The following is a 17,607-nucleotide window of genomic DNA, read 5'->3' as shown; positions in this document are numbered from 1 at the left end:
TGCACACTTTTTGTGGGGACGCTAAAGCAGAGGGTTTGGTTAATGTGAAATAATTTTCTGTTACATTTATTTAATTTAAAGCCCTATTGCGTTAATTTTGTTACAACCCATCGCCAAACGAGTTGACACAAAGTTCATTAAGCCTATCGGCTCCACAAAACTCTCTGTATTTCTCAGTATGGCAGCGTTTACAAACTGGTGTCGTCCCCCAACACTGATGCAGGAGCTCAGAAAAATCCCAAGAAGAGCCCAAGAAGTGTTTCAGTTGTTGATTCTACTGCTAAGAAAAAACCTGGACGTACAGCAGAAGGTATAAAATCCATGAGCCATCACTGAAGGCTTAACTCATGTAGATGCACCGACAGTGTTGTTGTAATTACTCAGAATTCCTCATGGGGGCAACAGAAGTTCTGCACTATAGCTTTAAATGGAGTTTTCTTTGCACCTATAGCCAGCTAAGTGCATGTAGGCTACGTATATGGGATCCGGCCAAATCACACCAATAAGCAAACCGTAGGCTAATAAATTCACATATCTCAGTAAGAACAGTACGGGACATAATAAAGAATTTGTAAAGTCTTTTCACTGGTTTTATTTGCGCATCTTGTTTGTTCTCTTCTTCTGTCGATGGAAAGACAGATGTGCTTTTTTCTTCTTCTCTTCTTATCTGTTGCCGATGGTTACATGATGTCTTTCTGGTGCTGCGTCGACTCGCTGACGACCTGCGGGCAGAAGCATGGCGGTCAGGAGATGTTCAAAGATATAAAATGATTTGGAGCGAAAACATAGATATAAAAATATGCAGATAACATAAGCACATAGGCTCTCTGTGTTATTTTAAAGTGAAAGAACCTCTGTAACTTCATAATACACACTAATTCTGTTCAGGTTTTGAGTTTGTGATGTGTTCACAAGTAAGTAGTATAATAAAATAAAATGTATAGAGACATGTGATCCAATTGGTTATGATTCTAAATGCCATACTCTACCAAGTCTGTTCCTAAAAAGATTGCCATAAAGTTCTACACACTGCAACTTTAAAGTTACATTTTTTCTTGATTCTCGTGCCCTAACCTGCCCTATTCTCTCTGGTTGGGGGGTTGGGGGGCAGCACTATGCCGTCTCTCAACACAGTCATCAGTTCTGCACATAGAGATGGAGAGGAGACAACACAGAGCGATATAGTTGGTCTGTCATGGCTTGTCTCGACGCGCCAGTGATGTGTGTACGTTTTCCCAGGAAGCTGCGGGTTTAGCCTTCTTTGCGCTCGTGTGTCACAGTATTTTTGGCTGAATGAGTCACAGCCTGTGTGTGTGTGTGTGTGTGTGTGTGTGTGTGTGTGTGTGTTTACTTTCACGCATGCCTTATGAATGATATTCAAATGAACAATGTTGCTACGCAGCTGTGGGTCCCTGATGTTTTTCAAAGCTTTAAATCTGACAGGAAATGTTATGGTGCTGTATGTCATTAGTATGTTTATACAGTAGTTGTCATGATAGAAGCCAATAAGGTCAATGGAATACCACAAAAAAACTTTTGTAGACTGAGATTATTGTTTATGCATTTCAGTATACACTAGAAACTAATAGGAAGGCTTTTGTGTGTGCGTTTCACCTCTCCATCGCGGGTTTCGATGGTCTTGATGAGGACTGTTTTCTTTGAATGCATCTCGCTGGCGCGCTGCTGGTGCTCAGGGTTGGTCTCTGTTTGAACAAAATAACCACAAATATATCATAAAACCTAAAAAAAAAAAAAAATGTTTAAAAAAATAAAATAATTTTTTTATTTCACACTGAAAAATAAAGGATGATATATTAAAAATGTTATATTAAAATAGAATTTGTTATAGGGCCTATTAATCATTTTAAGTTGCTTATTAGGCCTTCATTATGTTCTGCTTCTGAAGGAATCAAAGAATTTATGATACCATGTGAGCACTACTACAATTGGCTACTAAAATGATGGATTATAAATGAGGTTTAGGTGAAATGCATTGTGGTTAAAACAGACTCCAGACCAGACCCGGTGTGTCCTCTAGTGGTGTGTTCAGGTAACGGCAGAAATGTTCGTACCTCTGTAACTTATGGTGGAGTAGCTCTGCACCGGCAAAGTTATCCTGCAAAACATGATGCATCATATATTAGTCCTAGCTCATAACTTTTTAATCATCTTCCTTCATTTGGAAACAACATTTTTAAGGCACTTACATCAACTAAACTTTCCATAATCATTCTCAGCACTATTCTGAAGGTTATTACAGAAGGATTTGTTCATATGTTGTTAATAGTCTGAGTAATGATACATTTGGTTCTGAAAAACATGCATGAAACATTCTGAAAATGCAAAGTTTCATTTTGATATCTATTACTTTAAAATGTTACCCTATTCACCTGCAGTCTCTCATGCTAAAATGAAGTCTTGTCTAGTCAGAACAATTTTACCTGCTTCACAAAATATTAATTCACTATTTGCAACTTTGACTCTAACAGAAAATAAAGGAAGCCATGTAGCAGCTATAGAAAGCATTTTGTTCTGCTTAAATCTTCAATCCTGACCTGCTCTCCTCCCCTTCCAGCAGCTTCTGGTATGTACTCTATTCACCTTCACTGTCTCACATTAAAGGAAGTCTTGTCTCGTCAGAATTGTTTGTATTGGCTTCACAATATATTAATTTCTCTAGGAGAGGTTTTGACTGTAACAGAAAATAATAACAATCTCAAATTCCGACCTGCTCTCCTCCCCTTCCAGCAACTTCCGGTATGTCCCCTATTCACCTGCAATGTCTAACATTAAATTAAGTCTTGTCTAGTCAGAACTATTATACCTGCTTCACAAAATATTAATTCACTATTTGCAACTTTGACTAACAGAAAATAAAGGCAGCCATGTTTTATTGTGGTTAAATCTTCAATCCCGACCTGCTCTCTTCCCCTTCCAGCAGCTTGCGGTATGTGGCGATCTCCACGTCCAGAGCCATCTTGACGTTGAGCAGGTCCTGGTACTCTCGGAGGTGACGCGCCATCTCGTCCTTCATGTTAGAGATCTCCAGCTCCAGACGAGAGATCGTGTCCTGGAAGCCGCACGCCTCGACACCGTGACGATCCTCCATGTCTCTCATCTGCCTCATCAGGGACTCGTTCTTGGTTTGACAATGAGAGAATTCTGAGGTGAAAAAGCAGCTGGGATTGCATTACGCACAGGTTAAAAGTTTAGTCTTTTGCTGCGTTCCAATACATATACTTCCCTACTATTTAGTATGCTAGAATGTCCCAATACACTTGGTCAAATGCAGCATGCTGGAAAATTCCCGGATGCCTTACTAAATCAGGTCAGGGTCTCATTCTGGGTTTGTCAAAGAGAGAATTCTGAGGTGAAAAGTATCTGAGACTGCATTCAAAGTTTAGTCATTGGCTGCGTTCCAATACCTTATAGGTCCCTGCTATTTAGTAAGGTAGAAAAAGATGTATGATGTAGTATGTAGAATAGAAAAAAGGAAGATTATGTGATTTGAAACACATGTTAAAAGGTTGTTCTTTGTGAGACATACGGTGCCTTTGAGTGAGTCGATCTCACAGGTGTAGGATTGGATCTGGTGTCTGAACTCCATGGTCTCCTGCCGGGCCGTCTTCAGAGCCTCATTGTTCTTACTCACGGCCTGGTTCAGATCGGTCACCTGAAGGGAAAGGTCAAAGGTCAGAGGTCAGAGGTTTATTACACAAATACTAGCACTGTTGGGGAAGCTCTTTTAAAACCTGTTAAATCAGAAAACTTTGAAGAATTGTCTAATAGTTATGTTATATTTGCTATTGAAATAACGTGAAGTAAAGTAAAGTTTGATTTTGTAACTAAGTTCCCAGATAATTCAACATGCGCAAAGGCATTAATAACAACTAAATAAAAACAGCATTCCTTTCACTGATGGTCTCATTTGCTGTTACATGTAATGTATGATCATCAGAGGAAAAAATTAGACCATTTCACAAACATTTAAAAGTTCTATAGCAAATGTTTCCTATTGCATTAATAAGTATTCCAACTTCCTACTACAACGTATCACTGTTGCTTTGATTTTTCTCACCACAGTTCCTTGTAGTCACTTTAACTAAATCTACAGCCTTCCAAACCCACAACATTGTAATGATACCACTCTCTCCCTGTCTGACCTTAGACTTGTACCAGTCCTCTGCCTCTGAGATGTTCTTGGCTGCGATGCCTTCGTACTGCGCTCTGATGTCTCTCAGCGCGGCCGTCAGGTCCGGCTTGGACATGTCCATCTGGATCTGCACCTGGGACTCCTGCATCTGGGTCTGCAGCTCACGGATCTCCTGCATGGAGGGGGGCAGAGTGGTGTCAGTGGCGTGCACAGACTACAGTTGAATCTTAAAAATAATGAATAATCAATGAAAAGTTTTTTTTTTCTGTAATTTTTATTCAAAAAGAGAAACTTTCACATATTCTAGATTATTTACACATACAGTGAAATTAATCTAGAATATACATACTTTTAAGAAAGTCTACATTTCTGTATCATATCACTACATTTTTGCCCTAAGGTCACACCAGAGGGGCACCTCAGCTGCACAATTTGCTCTATGTGGTTCACTTTGAGTGTTAAAATGAATTTACTTCATCTTCAACTAATTCACGCAATTTACAAAAGGCAACACTTTTAGACAGACTGTAACTGGTCACTCCTTACTACACACACAAGGCATGTCAATATCTCTTCCCCACTCAGCAGTGGTGTTGCTTGGTGACCACCATGTGACCACCAAAAACACTTGTAATCTCACTGCTAACACTGTAGCAACCACTTGGCTTTGGAATCATGGAGTCTGGTCTTATCAGTCCCCAGGCTACAAATACACACACACACACGCCGTACATAATTTTAGCCGTACATCTGCTGTGGGAGATTTCAGTGCTGCGCTGCCACACTGCTCGGGCCTGCTGCCAACACACAAGCTTTGTCTAAACTGTATACCTCTCTCAGTCTCTCTCTCTCTCTCTCTACTTCTCACTCACTCACTCACTCACTCACTCACTCACTCACTCACTCACTCACTCACTCACTCACTCACTCACTCACTCACTCACTCACTCACTCACTCACTCACTCACTCACTCACTCACTCACTCACTCACTCACTCACTCACTCACTCACTCACTCACTCACACACACACACACACACACACACACACACACACACACACACACACACACACACACACACACACACACACACACACACACACACACACACACACACACACACACACACACACACACGCACACACACAGATGTAAAACCAGCTGCTTACAGACAGACGGACAAACAGGACAAATGCAGCAAAGTCACATAAAATCCAAACATAGAAAGTGCAGACAACAGATTTCTTGTCTGTTGTCTGGAAAGATTTAGGTTAATCCTTAATCATCCTGAAATGCCTGATTTTCTATCAACTGCGACATGAACGTGCATTATTTGAAACATGTATTACTGGCAACACAATACAACTGTAAATGCTTATAATATGTGTCACCAACTTGTTTCATTCTAACAAATTACTTCCAAATCAATTGATATGTTCTCCCCCAAAATGGCTAGGAAAAAAAACATGATTATTTTGTTATTCTGTTTTCTTCTGACTGCATCTTGGCTAAGAAGATGATAGTGGTTATACATTTTATAATTCTTTTTTAATTTCTCATTCAAGCTAATGTACCCTTAGTGATTCTTGCTTTTCTGAGTTGGTGCCTTCATTGTTTAATGCACTTATATGAAGTTGTCAGCTAAATGTACTGTATATGTTATGGAGTAGATAACATCTGCAGCATTGTTTCTACAGAATCATTAGAAGAAGAAATACAGAACCTCTTCGTGGATCTTCTTGAGGAAAGCGATCTCCTCCTGCAGCGTCTCAATGCGTCTCTCCAGGTCCAGACGGGCCAGAGTGGCAGCATCCACGTCCTGAACACAGGCGAGTGGGTCAGTGGTCGCACACAGCCAGACACACACTACAGCTAGCAGAAAAGCAGCTGTTTGTTCAGTTCAGTTTCAGTTTATTTCGATCAAAACATATTCACAACATTACTTACATAAGTTAAAAAAATAAAATAATAAAAAACACACAAAATAACACAAAGTTGTCATCGTAATTTATATATTAATTTCTTATAAATAGTATTGAACTGGTAAAGGTGAAAGCAAATGCTCTGTCTGCTGTTTTAAAAAAGATAATTAGTTAGCTCAAATGTAGGCAGTTTATCTTACAACGTAAATAGTTTTCGTTTTAGTCAGTCACCTTGAAAGTTTGAGTTTTCTTAACTTTTTCATTTTAACAGTGTAGATTAGATTCAGGTTTTATAAAAGACTATTTCAAACCCTAACTTTATTCATTACTGAGTGAAAAAACCCGTCCCAATCAGTCACTATTATTATAAACTCTAAAACGACACTTTTTCAAGCTCATTTTATGGACAAGTAGAATACCGATTGAGTAGAATTTGTAAAAAGTTAATGCCTAATGGAGTAATGGACTTGACTCACCGCCCTGAAAGCAGCCAGGTTTCCTTCTGCTTCCTCTTTCTGGAGAATCTCCTCCTGGAGTCTGCAGGAAATACGACAGAAATACAACATTAAGAAAAGCTCTAATTGTATCTATTTTTCACATTTTATTTGTTGAGATAGCTGTTGAAATATATTGTCGAACATCACAGATATATATATAAATAGATGAGACACAACCACAGTTTTGACAGTAGTGATAACGGCCCTGAACACAATTTAAAGTTAATTTTATAATTTGCTTAATCTGAGTATAGATATGCAAACAACACAACTCAAAAATACAATTTGGGTTTTAATAAAGGCTCTTAAGTAGGACCAGATGTAATTGTAATTCTCTTCAGCAGCAGACTGATGCTTAATTTATTGTATTAGTCCTGAAAATTGAAAGAGATAGATAATACATAATCTACTGCACAATATGTATAGTGAAAAGCTTTTTAAATCCCATTCAAAGAACTTCCAGTACTGATTTAATATTAAGTCTGAACTGCAGCCTTGTTTCTGAAACTGGCACCAACAATGTAAACAACACAGAGAATAAGAGAAAGGACAGATCATAAGAGATGCTCCAGATATGTGGCAACTCTTTCCTCTCCTTTTATAGAAGAGGACAGAGTAAACATGCTGTGTGTGTGTGTGTGTGTGTGTGTGTGTGTGTGTGTGTGTGTGTGTGTGTGTGTGTGTGTGTGTGTGTGTGTGTGTGTGTGTGTGTGTGTGTGTGTGTGTGTGTGTGTGTGTGTGTGTGTGTGTGTGTGTGTGTGTGTGTGTGTGTGTGTGTGTGTGTGTGTGTGTGTGTGTGATGAGTTCTAACTTTGGTAAGACTCTATTCATATGCAATTACAATGGCATAGTTTCATGATGATATTTATAAGTTGAAGGTGCTCTGAGGAACTTTCAGTTTGTGTTCATTCTCGCGCCCCCTTTGGACAAAAGCGGTAGTGTTTTTACTACGCAAGCTGTTGTTCCTGGGTGAGCATACCCATGACAAAGGCATATAGAAAAAGTATATAAAAACTGATGGTCTTGTTTGCTGTGAAATGTAATTTATGATCATCATAGATGGACAAAAATAAGACTGTTTCAGAAATATTTAAAAGTTCTTCGTAGCACCTTTAAACATTTTACCCTATTCACCTGCAGTGTCTCACCCATAGAAAGTAGGTCTCACCTTAAAGAAACACACACACACACACACACACACACACACACACACACACACACACACACACACTGTCCTACCAACCCACTCTCACCTTAGTTTGATTTTGTCCATGTCGTCTGCCATGTTGTCGCGTTCCACCTCAAATCGCGACCTCTGATTGGTCAGGATCTCGATCTGTCTCCGCAGCTCGCTCATCTCTTCCTCGTACAGGTCTGCGATGCGCGTGGGCTCGCGGCCGCGCATGCGCTCAACCTCCACCGTCAGCGCAGAGTTCTGTTGCTCCAGGTAACGGACCTTCTCTATGTAGCTGGCGAAGCGGTCGTTCAGGTGCTGCAGCTCCACCTGTAAGAATGTGAATGAAATGAATTATAGGAAAAAGTACATGCAAAGTGTTAAGTAAATGAAATGTCCATCTATGTTATAAATAAGTTGAGGTTTTGAAGTCAGATAGGCCAAAAGTATGTCCATATGCAATTGTTTTGGGTTAGCATATCAGGCCCTTGAAACGAATCGACAAATACCGAACCGTTGTCCAATTAATCGTATTGTGATAAAAAAAAGCGATTTACACCCCTAATATCCATGTCAAATGACGTCTAACTTAATACGTGAACTATGAAATTTTGGTGATTTCAAGGTTGTATATTAGTAATTAATTTTGTTGTGATTCAGTGTTTGAGTCTAGAACAGTGGATTTTACATTTAGTACATTCATTTTGAATTTCAATAACGTAACTAACCTTCTCATTGGTCCGTGTGGTGAGGAACTCCTGGTTCAAGGCATCGGCCAGGCTGAAGTCCAGCGTCTCTCCCATCCCAGCGTAGGACCGTCCCATAGAGGCCCGGGAGCTCACCATAGGTTTACTGTAGTAACCAGAGGAAGAGACCCTGTAAGCTGGTGTGGAGCTGGTACGGGTCACTTCATAGACCCTGGAGGAAGAGTGGCCCCCCGAGCCTCCTCCATGCCCCAGCAGAGAGCGGTTGAGGGAGGGAGAGGCGTAGGTGCCTTGCCCAAAGTGTCTGCGGTAGGACGAGGCTGACTGGGCGGAGGAGCTGTAGGCGGCCATGCTGAGAGGCTGCAGCAGAAAGAAGAAGAAGAAAGCACTGAAGAGACAACGCTACTGGCCCGGGCTATTTGTAGTTACCCCCTCCTCTCCGTAAACTGCCCTCCCTGTATCTGTCTCTCTCTCTCTCTCTCTCTCTCTCTCTCTCTCTCTGTCTATCACTTTTCCTCTTTATCTCTTTCTATTATTCTCTACTACATTTAATTTCATTTTATTTATTTATTTGTCATATTAAGCTAGATAAAAAAAACACAAAAAGATATGCATAAATAAATGCACAGGTGGAACAAAAAAACCCTGAAGGCTTGTAAGAGCTGCCCACCTAACATTAAAGGTGAAGTTAGCGATTCTGGATAGTGCTTGTTGTCAAAATCACTTTTTATCAAAATCAGTGAATTTCTCCTCACAAACTACTACCCAAAAACATCTTGTGTTGATACACAGCCTACACTGTAAACCCGAACTTGTTGTTTCAACTTAAAAATTCAAGTGTCCATGCTGCCTTGAAATTTTATGTCAAGACAACTAAGACAATAAGTTATCTTAACTAGATATTGCTAGTTGACTCAACTCCATCTTCAGTCCATATTACTTGAAACCTTTAGTTGACATAACTTCACCTTGAGTCAAAACTACTTAAATGTATTAGTTGATTAAACTTAAATAGCATTATAAGTAACATACATTTTCTTGTTGATGTAACTACAAAACTAGTGAGATTAACTTACATTTATGAACTGATTGAAAACAAACCCCAATCAAGATGACATAAATTTATAAGTTGATTTAACTGCAATACTAGTGAGATGTACTTACATTTATGAACTGATTGAATGTAAACCTCAATCAAGTTAACATAAATGTATACGTTAATTTAACTGATATACTAGTTATTTGCACTTACCAATATCTTAAATACTCTATTAAGATCTACTTACATTTCTAAGTGGATATGATTTCTCTTTTTAACCTGTAAAAACATTGCTCACTACATATTATCTGAGTACATCACATTTCATTACGTCTAAGGATTTTTTTTTCAAAAGAGTAAATGAGAGCCTTTACACCAGAGATTTTGGCAGTCACTGACCAACAGTTTTATTGTAGGCCTACCTTTTTACTGAAGATGAAATATTCACATAAAAAAAAACAGTAACAAGTTACAACTGTACCGACACGTCATCAAAATATCAAATCTGTACTGTTGAGGATTTTTACAGCCCTTTTCTGCATATATTATTTTGTTACCAATTATATTGTGCACACATATTTGCCAAATACTTGTTATTTGTAGTGCATTTCATTTAGATATCAATCCTAAAATAATTCCCTCCCCCAAATTTCTTTTACAGATTGTGATAACATTAGTTGGCATTCAACAATTTGCCTTTAAAAATAGTGCAACAAAACATTAAAAAAAAGGAATGCAGGAGGAAAACTAGTCTGAAAATATGCATTTCCAGTTGTAAATGACTACCAAAAATACACATCATATATAGGTGGTGTCAACTTGAAAAAAATATATAATTTGTTGCCATGCAACAATGTGGATTTACAGAAAGTGCATAAAAAAGTATCAGTAAAGGCCTTTGCACACCGGGCGCGTTTTATTCGTGCGATTAATCCGTTAATTAACGAACATACAGAGTCAATACAAGCTTCCACACCAGCGCCGTCATTTCGCATCGCGAATTTGCGGTTTTTATTTTTTCGAACTGAGTTCGATTTTTCTGGGACGTCGCTTCTAAAGTGGGACGCGACAAAATTCACATTTCAAAACATTCGCTTTTACGTTGCGTTTATTCGCGTCGCGCCCGGTGTGCAAAGGCCTTAACACCATTCAAAGCCATTCACTTATCACTCAACAATGTTCACTTTTGGTCAGATAAATGTGCGTAAACTGTGCTTTTTAAGCTTACATTTTCTTCCTCAAGAGTCGTTTTTTTAAGCCATGAACCAAGGCAGAGCATTGCCCTCCAACAATGTCCATAAGCACCTTCTGAATAACTTCAAAAGTGTACCTAAGGCCCCTGGGGTAGTCGATGTTAAGGGCAAAGAGCAGACCCATCAGCAGTGCCACAGCAGTTGGAAAATCACTTAGACTTGGAAAGATGATCTCTTCCTCGAGGACCACTGCAAAACGGACCAGCTCATCAATCTGTGCCACCATAAGGATGCCGACTGCCATTCCCTTTGGCCAGTCCTCCTCTGCATCTGTGACCTAGACAAAGTGGACAAATATGTTAAAAAAAGATAAACCTTTACTGATACCCATGGGGAATTTCAGGTTTCATAACAACAGCAGTAACAGATACCAATATTAGGGAGTGCACATTTCTGTTAGCCATATTGGCCAACTCAATTTAAATAAATTTCCCAAAAATTTAGATAACTTGTTTTGTGATCCATCAAGTATGGTTCAAACACATATGACAAGATATATTGGAACTTTTTAAACAGATTAAAGGCAGAGTATGCAACATTTACGATAAAACAAAGCAGAGTCACACTAATAATCCCTCTCAATGATCACTTCTGCCTCTCTAGAATGTGTGGTGCTGGTTTATCTGGTGTGTGGTCTGTTAAATTATTATTGAAAAACATACCTGTACTTTCTTATACAGTGTGGACCCATCTTTTAAATAGTGGGGGAGCCCCATCAAAACAACTGCCCTTTGCCTTTGGTTGGAACCCTGTAAAAATAATAAACAACAAACAAATGGGATGTATTAGACCAGAAATCAGAATATAATTCTAAGTGATGTTATATCTTCTACTTAAGTCTTCATACTCGTTCCAGTTCAGAAATAATCAATATGTTCGGAAAAGATGGATATTGGACTAAAATGAATTAACCCATTGATGACGGCTGCTGCGCGATGCCACATTGTATCTCATGCCTGATGCTGCGTAGCATTGTTACTTTATCTAATTTTCATGGCGTGCGCAACATAGAATGCACCGTCATTGGTTCAAATACACATGAGGTGGGTTTTGTTGATTTTTTAAGACCACGTGAGCACCCAAAAGTTGTGTGGTTTGCCGAAAATCACGACAATCAAAAAATAAATAAAGAAAGAAATACAAAATAATAATAATAAAAAAATACTCCAGCTGTGTCGGCGATAGTGTATTACAGAACAGTTAGTGGCGTTCGGAGCACAGAATCTAGGCCTACTATAGGCTACTGACGAAAATCACACAACACATTGCATCTATTTATCAACAATATTTATGAATTTAGGTTATATTTTGCTGCTCCAACTCAAATTCAGCCCAGCCAGGCGATAGTTAAGTTTCAGTTTCGTTTTCATCTCCGTGGTGATGGGCTCCCGACAGCAGGAGTCAGTCTGCGTTCCAGTTGTACTGGGAAGTCGGATTTATGATGCCAGTGATAATTTAACTTAATAATAAAATAAAGCTATCTCTTCCTTCCTCTATCTGTCTATCTTTATCCCTCCACTATACACTCAGTCACTACTATCCATGCTAAAAGGAAGCAGGATTATAACCTCATTTAGCACATTATTTTTAAATATTTTATATATTTTTTTTTTTTCTCCCCCATCTAATTGACGATTTTTAGAAAAAGGTGTTGGTAAGGGAGCATGTTTAAATACAACCTGTGAACCTTAACTTTTAAATGCATTTTATTTCATGTTTCTATGTGCTACGCAGGCTTAGATATTAAGGTTTTGGTAGACTTGACAATTCGTACTATTTTTTCAGAAAACCCATTAAGGACATGCATCCTAGATTGCCATAGTCATCAATGGGTTAAATAACTTTTCATTATAGAAGTATGCCAAAAGTTCTAGCTCAAAATGTGAGTCTACAAGAGGTTTTGAAACTATTGCTCTATGATCTGTAACGCATGGGAAGGTTATGGACTAGATATAGACAAGAACACACGTACGTCAATATCCAGAGTCCTCAAAAGGCTGTTCAGCTCCACCAGACCCATCCTGGCTCTGTACACCTCAAGGAACCCCAGCAGATACTTGTCAAGGCCAGCGAAGAGGGAGTCTTTCAGGTCAATCTGGTAGGCAGAAAAAAGCAAAGGAACACAAGCGGTTGGCTGTAAATTCAATTACTTTACTGTTATTGCAGAAAAACATTTTTACACCAAATTATTCATGACATATTAACCATTCTTAAATAAATTATTTAGCAAATCTGATCGTCCTAACCGCATCTGAAATAGAAAAATACTTTTACCTGACGTTCAGAGAACAGTGCCGGCCATCTTTCTCTGACGTCCGCCACAGGTGGCTCATCCTCCACAATCTCTGTCATGCTGTCAATTGTTATCCTCCGGATGTCCTCTTGGCTAAGGATGACGCGCAGCAACATGGTGAATCCCAACTAATAAAAAATAGAAATTGTGTTACAAAAATGGTTGTGTCATGATCAAATATCATAAATCGGCCTATGGATATCATACGAGTAACTTCAAGGTGAAATAAAATGTTCAATTGAACCGTTACAGTAGGAGAGTGCACTGTAAGGTGTTGAATTTTTGTTCTGCCAGACTATAAATTGAATGCCTTAATTAAACCCTATGAAATACCTGAAAATTGATTTTAAAATGTTGTATATTTTAGCAGTAAAGCTTAAGGTAGAGTCAGCGATTCGGGGAAGAATGCTCATCATAATCCGTGAATTTCTCCTCACGATCTGCTACCTGTCCGTACTCTGTGTGCTGCAAACAAATGCAGTGGGAATACAAAGCCTAGGCTCTGTAAAGTGGCATGTTGCTAGCTATGGTGGCCCCTTTGTTTACATTCCAGTTTACAGAACCTAGGCTGTGTATTACCATTGGATTTTATTATTGCTCACAAAGTACGGATGTAGCAGATGAGTAGACATTCACTGACAAAACAACAAGGGTTCTCCAGAAACACTGACACCTTTAAGAGGAAAGTGTCGCACACCGCCTAATTTTTTGGCATATTTACTCAATTAAAGGCAGCGTTTCAGCAATACGTTACCTTTCATGGAAAGAATACACTAGAAAACGAGACAATGTATGTTACTTTCCTCTTATGTTTAAGTACCCTTCTCCGACTCACCTGTCACATGCAGAGATAATTTTGAATGTTTATTTTGGCGGTGAAAGGATGAGCTATAGAAAAGTATAAAACGTAAGTATTATAATAAAAACAGGCGTCAGGGTTAGTGCACAGTTATAGGTATTCACATGACAATCAGCAAAATTATCACCTCAGTGCAGTAGGGATGCCTTCGGAGAAATCAGGTGTCTTTCTTGCACGGTGTAGGCTGACAGAGGGGCGTAGTGGTTCAGCTCAGCAGCTTCGACCGCAACCAGTTGGAGATCATAAGTGCTGCAAACTTCAAAACATCTGAAGTGGTCCAGGTACCAGGCACTGCAGGCAGAGAAAGGTTGAAGAATAAAGAATGCCTTGTTGTCCACTACCACAATGTACAGAAATGGTTTTATAGTCACTGGATCATTGAAATCGTATAACTGACTGTTAATTTTAAAGTTTAAATGTCCAATAGGTCCATGCTGTGAAACTCCATGTTGTCTCAAGTGGTTTTTCAGAGATTGTTGTGATCGGAAAACTAAATGACAGTCACTGTAGATACAGGGCAATGGACAGTTTCTTCCAAAATATCCATGGACAGCTCTATAATGTTCAATTATTCTTCAATCATTTTCTGAGAAGTAGGTACAATACTTACAAATCCACCGCATTTACGTTTGTATTCAAAACATGTAGACCTGGAAAAAGAAAGAAAAGATAATTAAGAAAGATATTTGACTTTAATAAGCACTTTACTGTATATATTCCTCAAAGCAATTTACAAAATAAAAATAAAAACCTACATTTGCATGCAAAACTGGAAACAGAAGGGGGAAAAAATACAAGAGAATTGGGACAGATATGTGACTTGGTAGTTAAATAACTATTTCCTATTTACATACAACAGTACACATATCTCCATAATAAGGCTAAAAGTTAAGTGTAAGAGGCAGTTAAGCTGATATCTACTTTTTTTTTTAAAGTTTATTCATAACAAATAATATAGCACCTTCTCATTTCTATTCAAAGTGGCAGCTTAAAGCAAGACAAGTGCACCAGTCTTGTAAACGGCAAAGTTCCATTTATTATGCTTTAAATCCATTGGGAGCTATTGAAGACCACTGAATAACGTTATGGTAAAAGTCCACCTAGCCATGCGTGTGCGCGCGCACAGGTCCGCGGCCAGCCAGGAATAAATACAACACGGAGACAGAAAAATAAATACAACACCGGTCGGATGTATTGTGCTCTAATGCCCCCACCTCCTGTCTGCGTTCTTCCCCTGTCTTAATTGTAGAGTAACTAAAACAGTTAAAGAAAGCAGCTAAGAAGAGGTGGCATTAGAGCACTCCACTCTCTCCCCTCTCCTCACACAAACACAGCAAGTAGGCAGACACTAAAATGAGAAATAACTCCCGATGCTATTAACAATTGTAGAGCCGACGACTGTGTGTTATTATAAAATAATCGCGAGGTCCTCGGTAGGCCTACCCTCCGCCGCCGTGGTCCAAATAACATAACAATTCACGTTAGCACACAGAAGCCTGAACAGCAGCCATTATGCAGCCTTGTTTGTAGATGTGCCCGTGACGTTCACAGCAGACTATGGCCGTCCAGCAGTGGTTTAAATAAAATAATTAAAAAAACACCAGACGCCCGCCGAGTAGGGCTGGCCCGAATTATTCGAATATTCGAATATTCGTTCGGAAAATTAGTATTCGGAGCTTAAATTAGTATTCGGAGCTTCGTTTTTTTTTTTTTTTTTTTTTTTAATAATTTTTTTTTTTTTTTTTTTTTTTTTTTTTTAATGTTTTGCAAGAAGCTAGTACTGCAATATAATGTCATCAAATAATTTTATATTTGGATATAAAAGTTAGTAATATTGTAGTTGTAGTAGTAGTATTGCTCATTTAGGAGGATATTACATCACTAAGTGTCATCATAGCGCATCCATTACTTCACCTCCGAGCGCGTAAATCTTCAACAAAATATGCAGATACTGTCAAAAGCGGTTCCAGGGAGTAAATAGGGATAAAACGTAAAAAAAAAAAAAATCTTTTGAATTTTTTTTTTTTTTTTTTTTTTATGTATTTTTTGATGGTGTGTTTTTCTGGAACGAATATTCGAATATTCGCTCGGAAAAACCAACGAATATTCGAAGCCTGAAAAATGGTATTCGGGCCAGCCCTACCGCCGAGTCTTCCGTACTTTTACTGTGAACCGCAATATTAAAACCCCATGAAAATTGGATTAGTAAAAACACGTGATTAAGGTTATTGCATAGCCTATTCATTCAAACAGGTAGCAAGGAAAAGCTCTCGTTTAGTTCACAAATGGCACTATGAAATGGACTATTTTAAAAATTAGAAATTGATGCGGTTGTTACTAACTCATGAATAAAATCAGCTCTGGCATAGCAGACTGCAGCGACGAGAACCACGGCGCTGTGTGTAGGCTACAATCCGGCAGCCATTTTAACGGTGCCGCCTCATGTAAAACGCTACTTGTTGAATTTTTAGAATTCGTTTCTTTGCCACCAGTGACAATGAAAAGTACAACTTTCGATGTAAATTAATGTCATTACACTCGATATTTACTGTGCTGTCGAACATATATGTTTAAGTAAGCTAGTACGTGGTTAGGAAAAACTCTGCTCGGTGTAAACCTTGCATTTTGTTCAGTTAAGTTTACAATTAACGAGTATCACGGAAGGCCAAACACATTAAATGTTTCAGAAGTATTACATGTATGTTTATAAGAATTTGCACTCACCTTCTGTCGAGTAAAAGAGTCCGCTAGAGTCTCTCCTTTTCACTGCGAGGAAAAAGATGGCGGCAGTGCCTTCCCGTTCCCGGTGGATTCAAAGTCACGCAGGCACGCAAGTCGTACCACGTGACTCTCAGCGTACAACGTGATGACGCATAAACTACCAATTTTAGCCCGGTTTTTTAACTCAACTAGGACTTTCTAGCTAACATAACATTTATTTTCAATTTGGTTAACTTCCATGTAGTTGAGGCGCTGTCAATTAATTATTTTAAGTTGAATCAACTTTCTACACACACCCATGTCATATTGACAAGAAAACATTTGTTAAGATAACAAAAAAGCGAAATCCGGGTTTACAGTGTAGGCTTTGTAAACTGGTATGTAAACGAGGGGGCCTACCGCAGCATGTAGCAACATGCCCGTTTACAGAGCCCAGGCTGATACTGGATTTTTTTGAAGCCCACACAGTATGGACAGGTATAGATCATGAGGAGATATTCACTGATTTTGACAAAAAGAGATTTTGATAAAAAGCGTTCTCCAGAATTGCTGACTGCACCTTAAATGTAAATAAACTATAGTGTTTGTTCCTAAATGTGACCAAATATAAACCATAGAGATGTCAGATAATTGAAAACTAATTTACATTGTTTCATAGGGCGATGACCTGTTCAGTCATTCAGTTCTTTAGATTTGTAGAATCATCTTGATGATCTCATGACATAACGATGTGAAGATAGATGGTGGTCCACACATGGTGAGGTGGTGCAGGCTGCTACTGACAGCGTCCCGGGGGAAAACCTTAGGCCTTAAAAAGGAAAAGCATCTCAATGCTATGAGACGCAGAGGTCCAGTGTGTGCCAGCAGGAGAAAGCCTGAAGTCCCAAACAATATGAGCCATTGCTGGTGATATCGTTTGAGTGTGTGACAGTGAAGTTGATTTAATGGGATCTTTCCCTCTGCCGGTAGAGACACTGGGCTTAATATGAGT

At 38.9% G+C, this 17,607-nt stretch overlaps 1 protein-coding gene and 1 long non-coding RNA gene across 2 annotated transcripts; both read right to left on the bottom strand.

Annotated features, from left to right (window-relative positions):
- Positions 1-680: 680 nt before the first annotated feature.
- On the bottom strand, positions 681-8,802 carry desmb (desmin b; the record flags this gene model as incomplete). Its single annotated transcript, XM_080053269.1, has 10 exons — positions 681-722; positions 1,615-1,703; positions 2,073-2,116; positions 2,919-3,139; positions 3,548-3,673; positions 4,164-4,325; positions 5,878-5,973; positions 6,553-6,613; positions 7,827-8,077; positions 8,476-8,802. 10 exons carry the CDS (start codon positions 8,800-8,802, stop codon positions 681-683), a joined length of 1,419 nt encoding a protein of 472 aa, XP_079909395.1.
- A 3,945-nt stretch (positions 8,803-12,747) lies between these two features.
- Positions 12,748-14,644, bottom strand: LOC307270086. Its single transcript, XR_013845530.1, has 4 exons — positions 14,506-14,644; positions 14,023-14,186; positions 13,018-13,164; positions 12,748-12,838 (listed from the first exon to the last, which is right to left on the bottom strand). It is a non-coding gene; the product is annotated as an uncharacterized lncRNA (long non-coding RNA).
- Between the last annotated feature and the right edge of the window lie 2,963 nt (positions 14,645-17,607).

This window comes from Ammodytes marinus (assembly GCF_949987685.1).
Source record: "Ammodytes marinus genome assembly, chromosome: 24".
NCBI lineage: Eukaryota > Metazoa > Chordata > Actinopteri > Uranoscopiformes > Ammodytidae > Ammodytes > Ammodytes marinus.
Note: the sequence above shows the minus strand (reverse complement) of the source record. Positions and strands in the feature narration are given on the sequence as shown.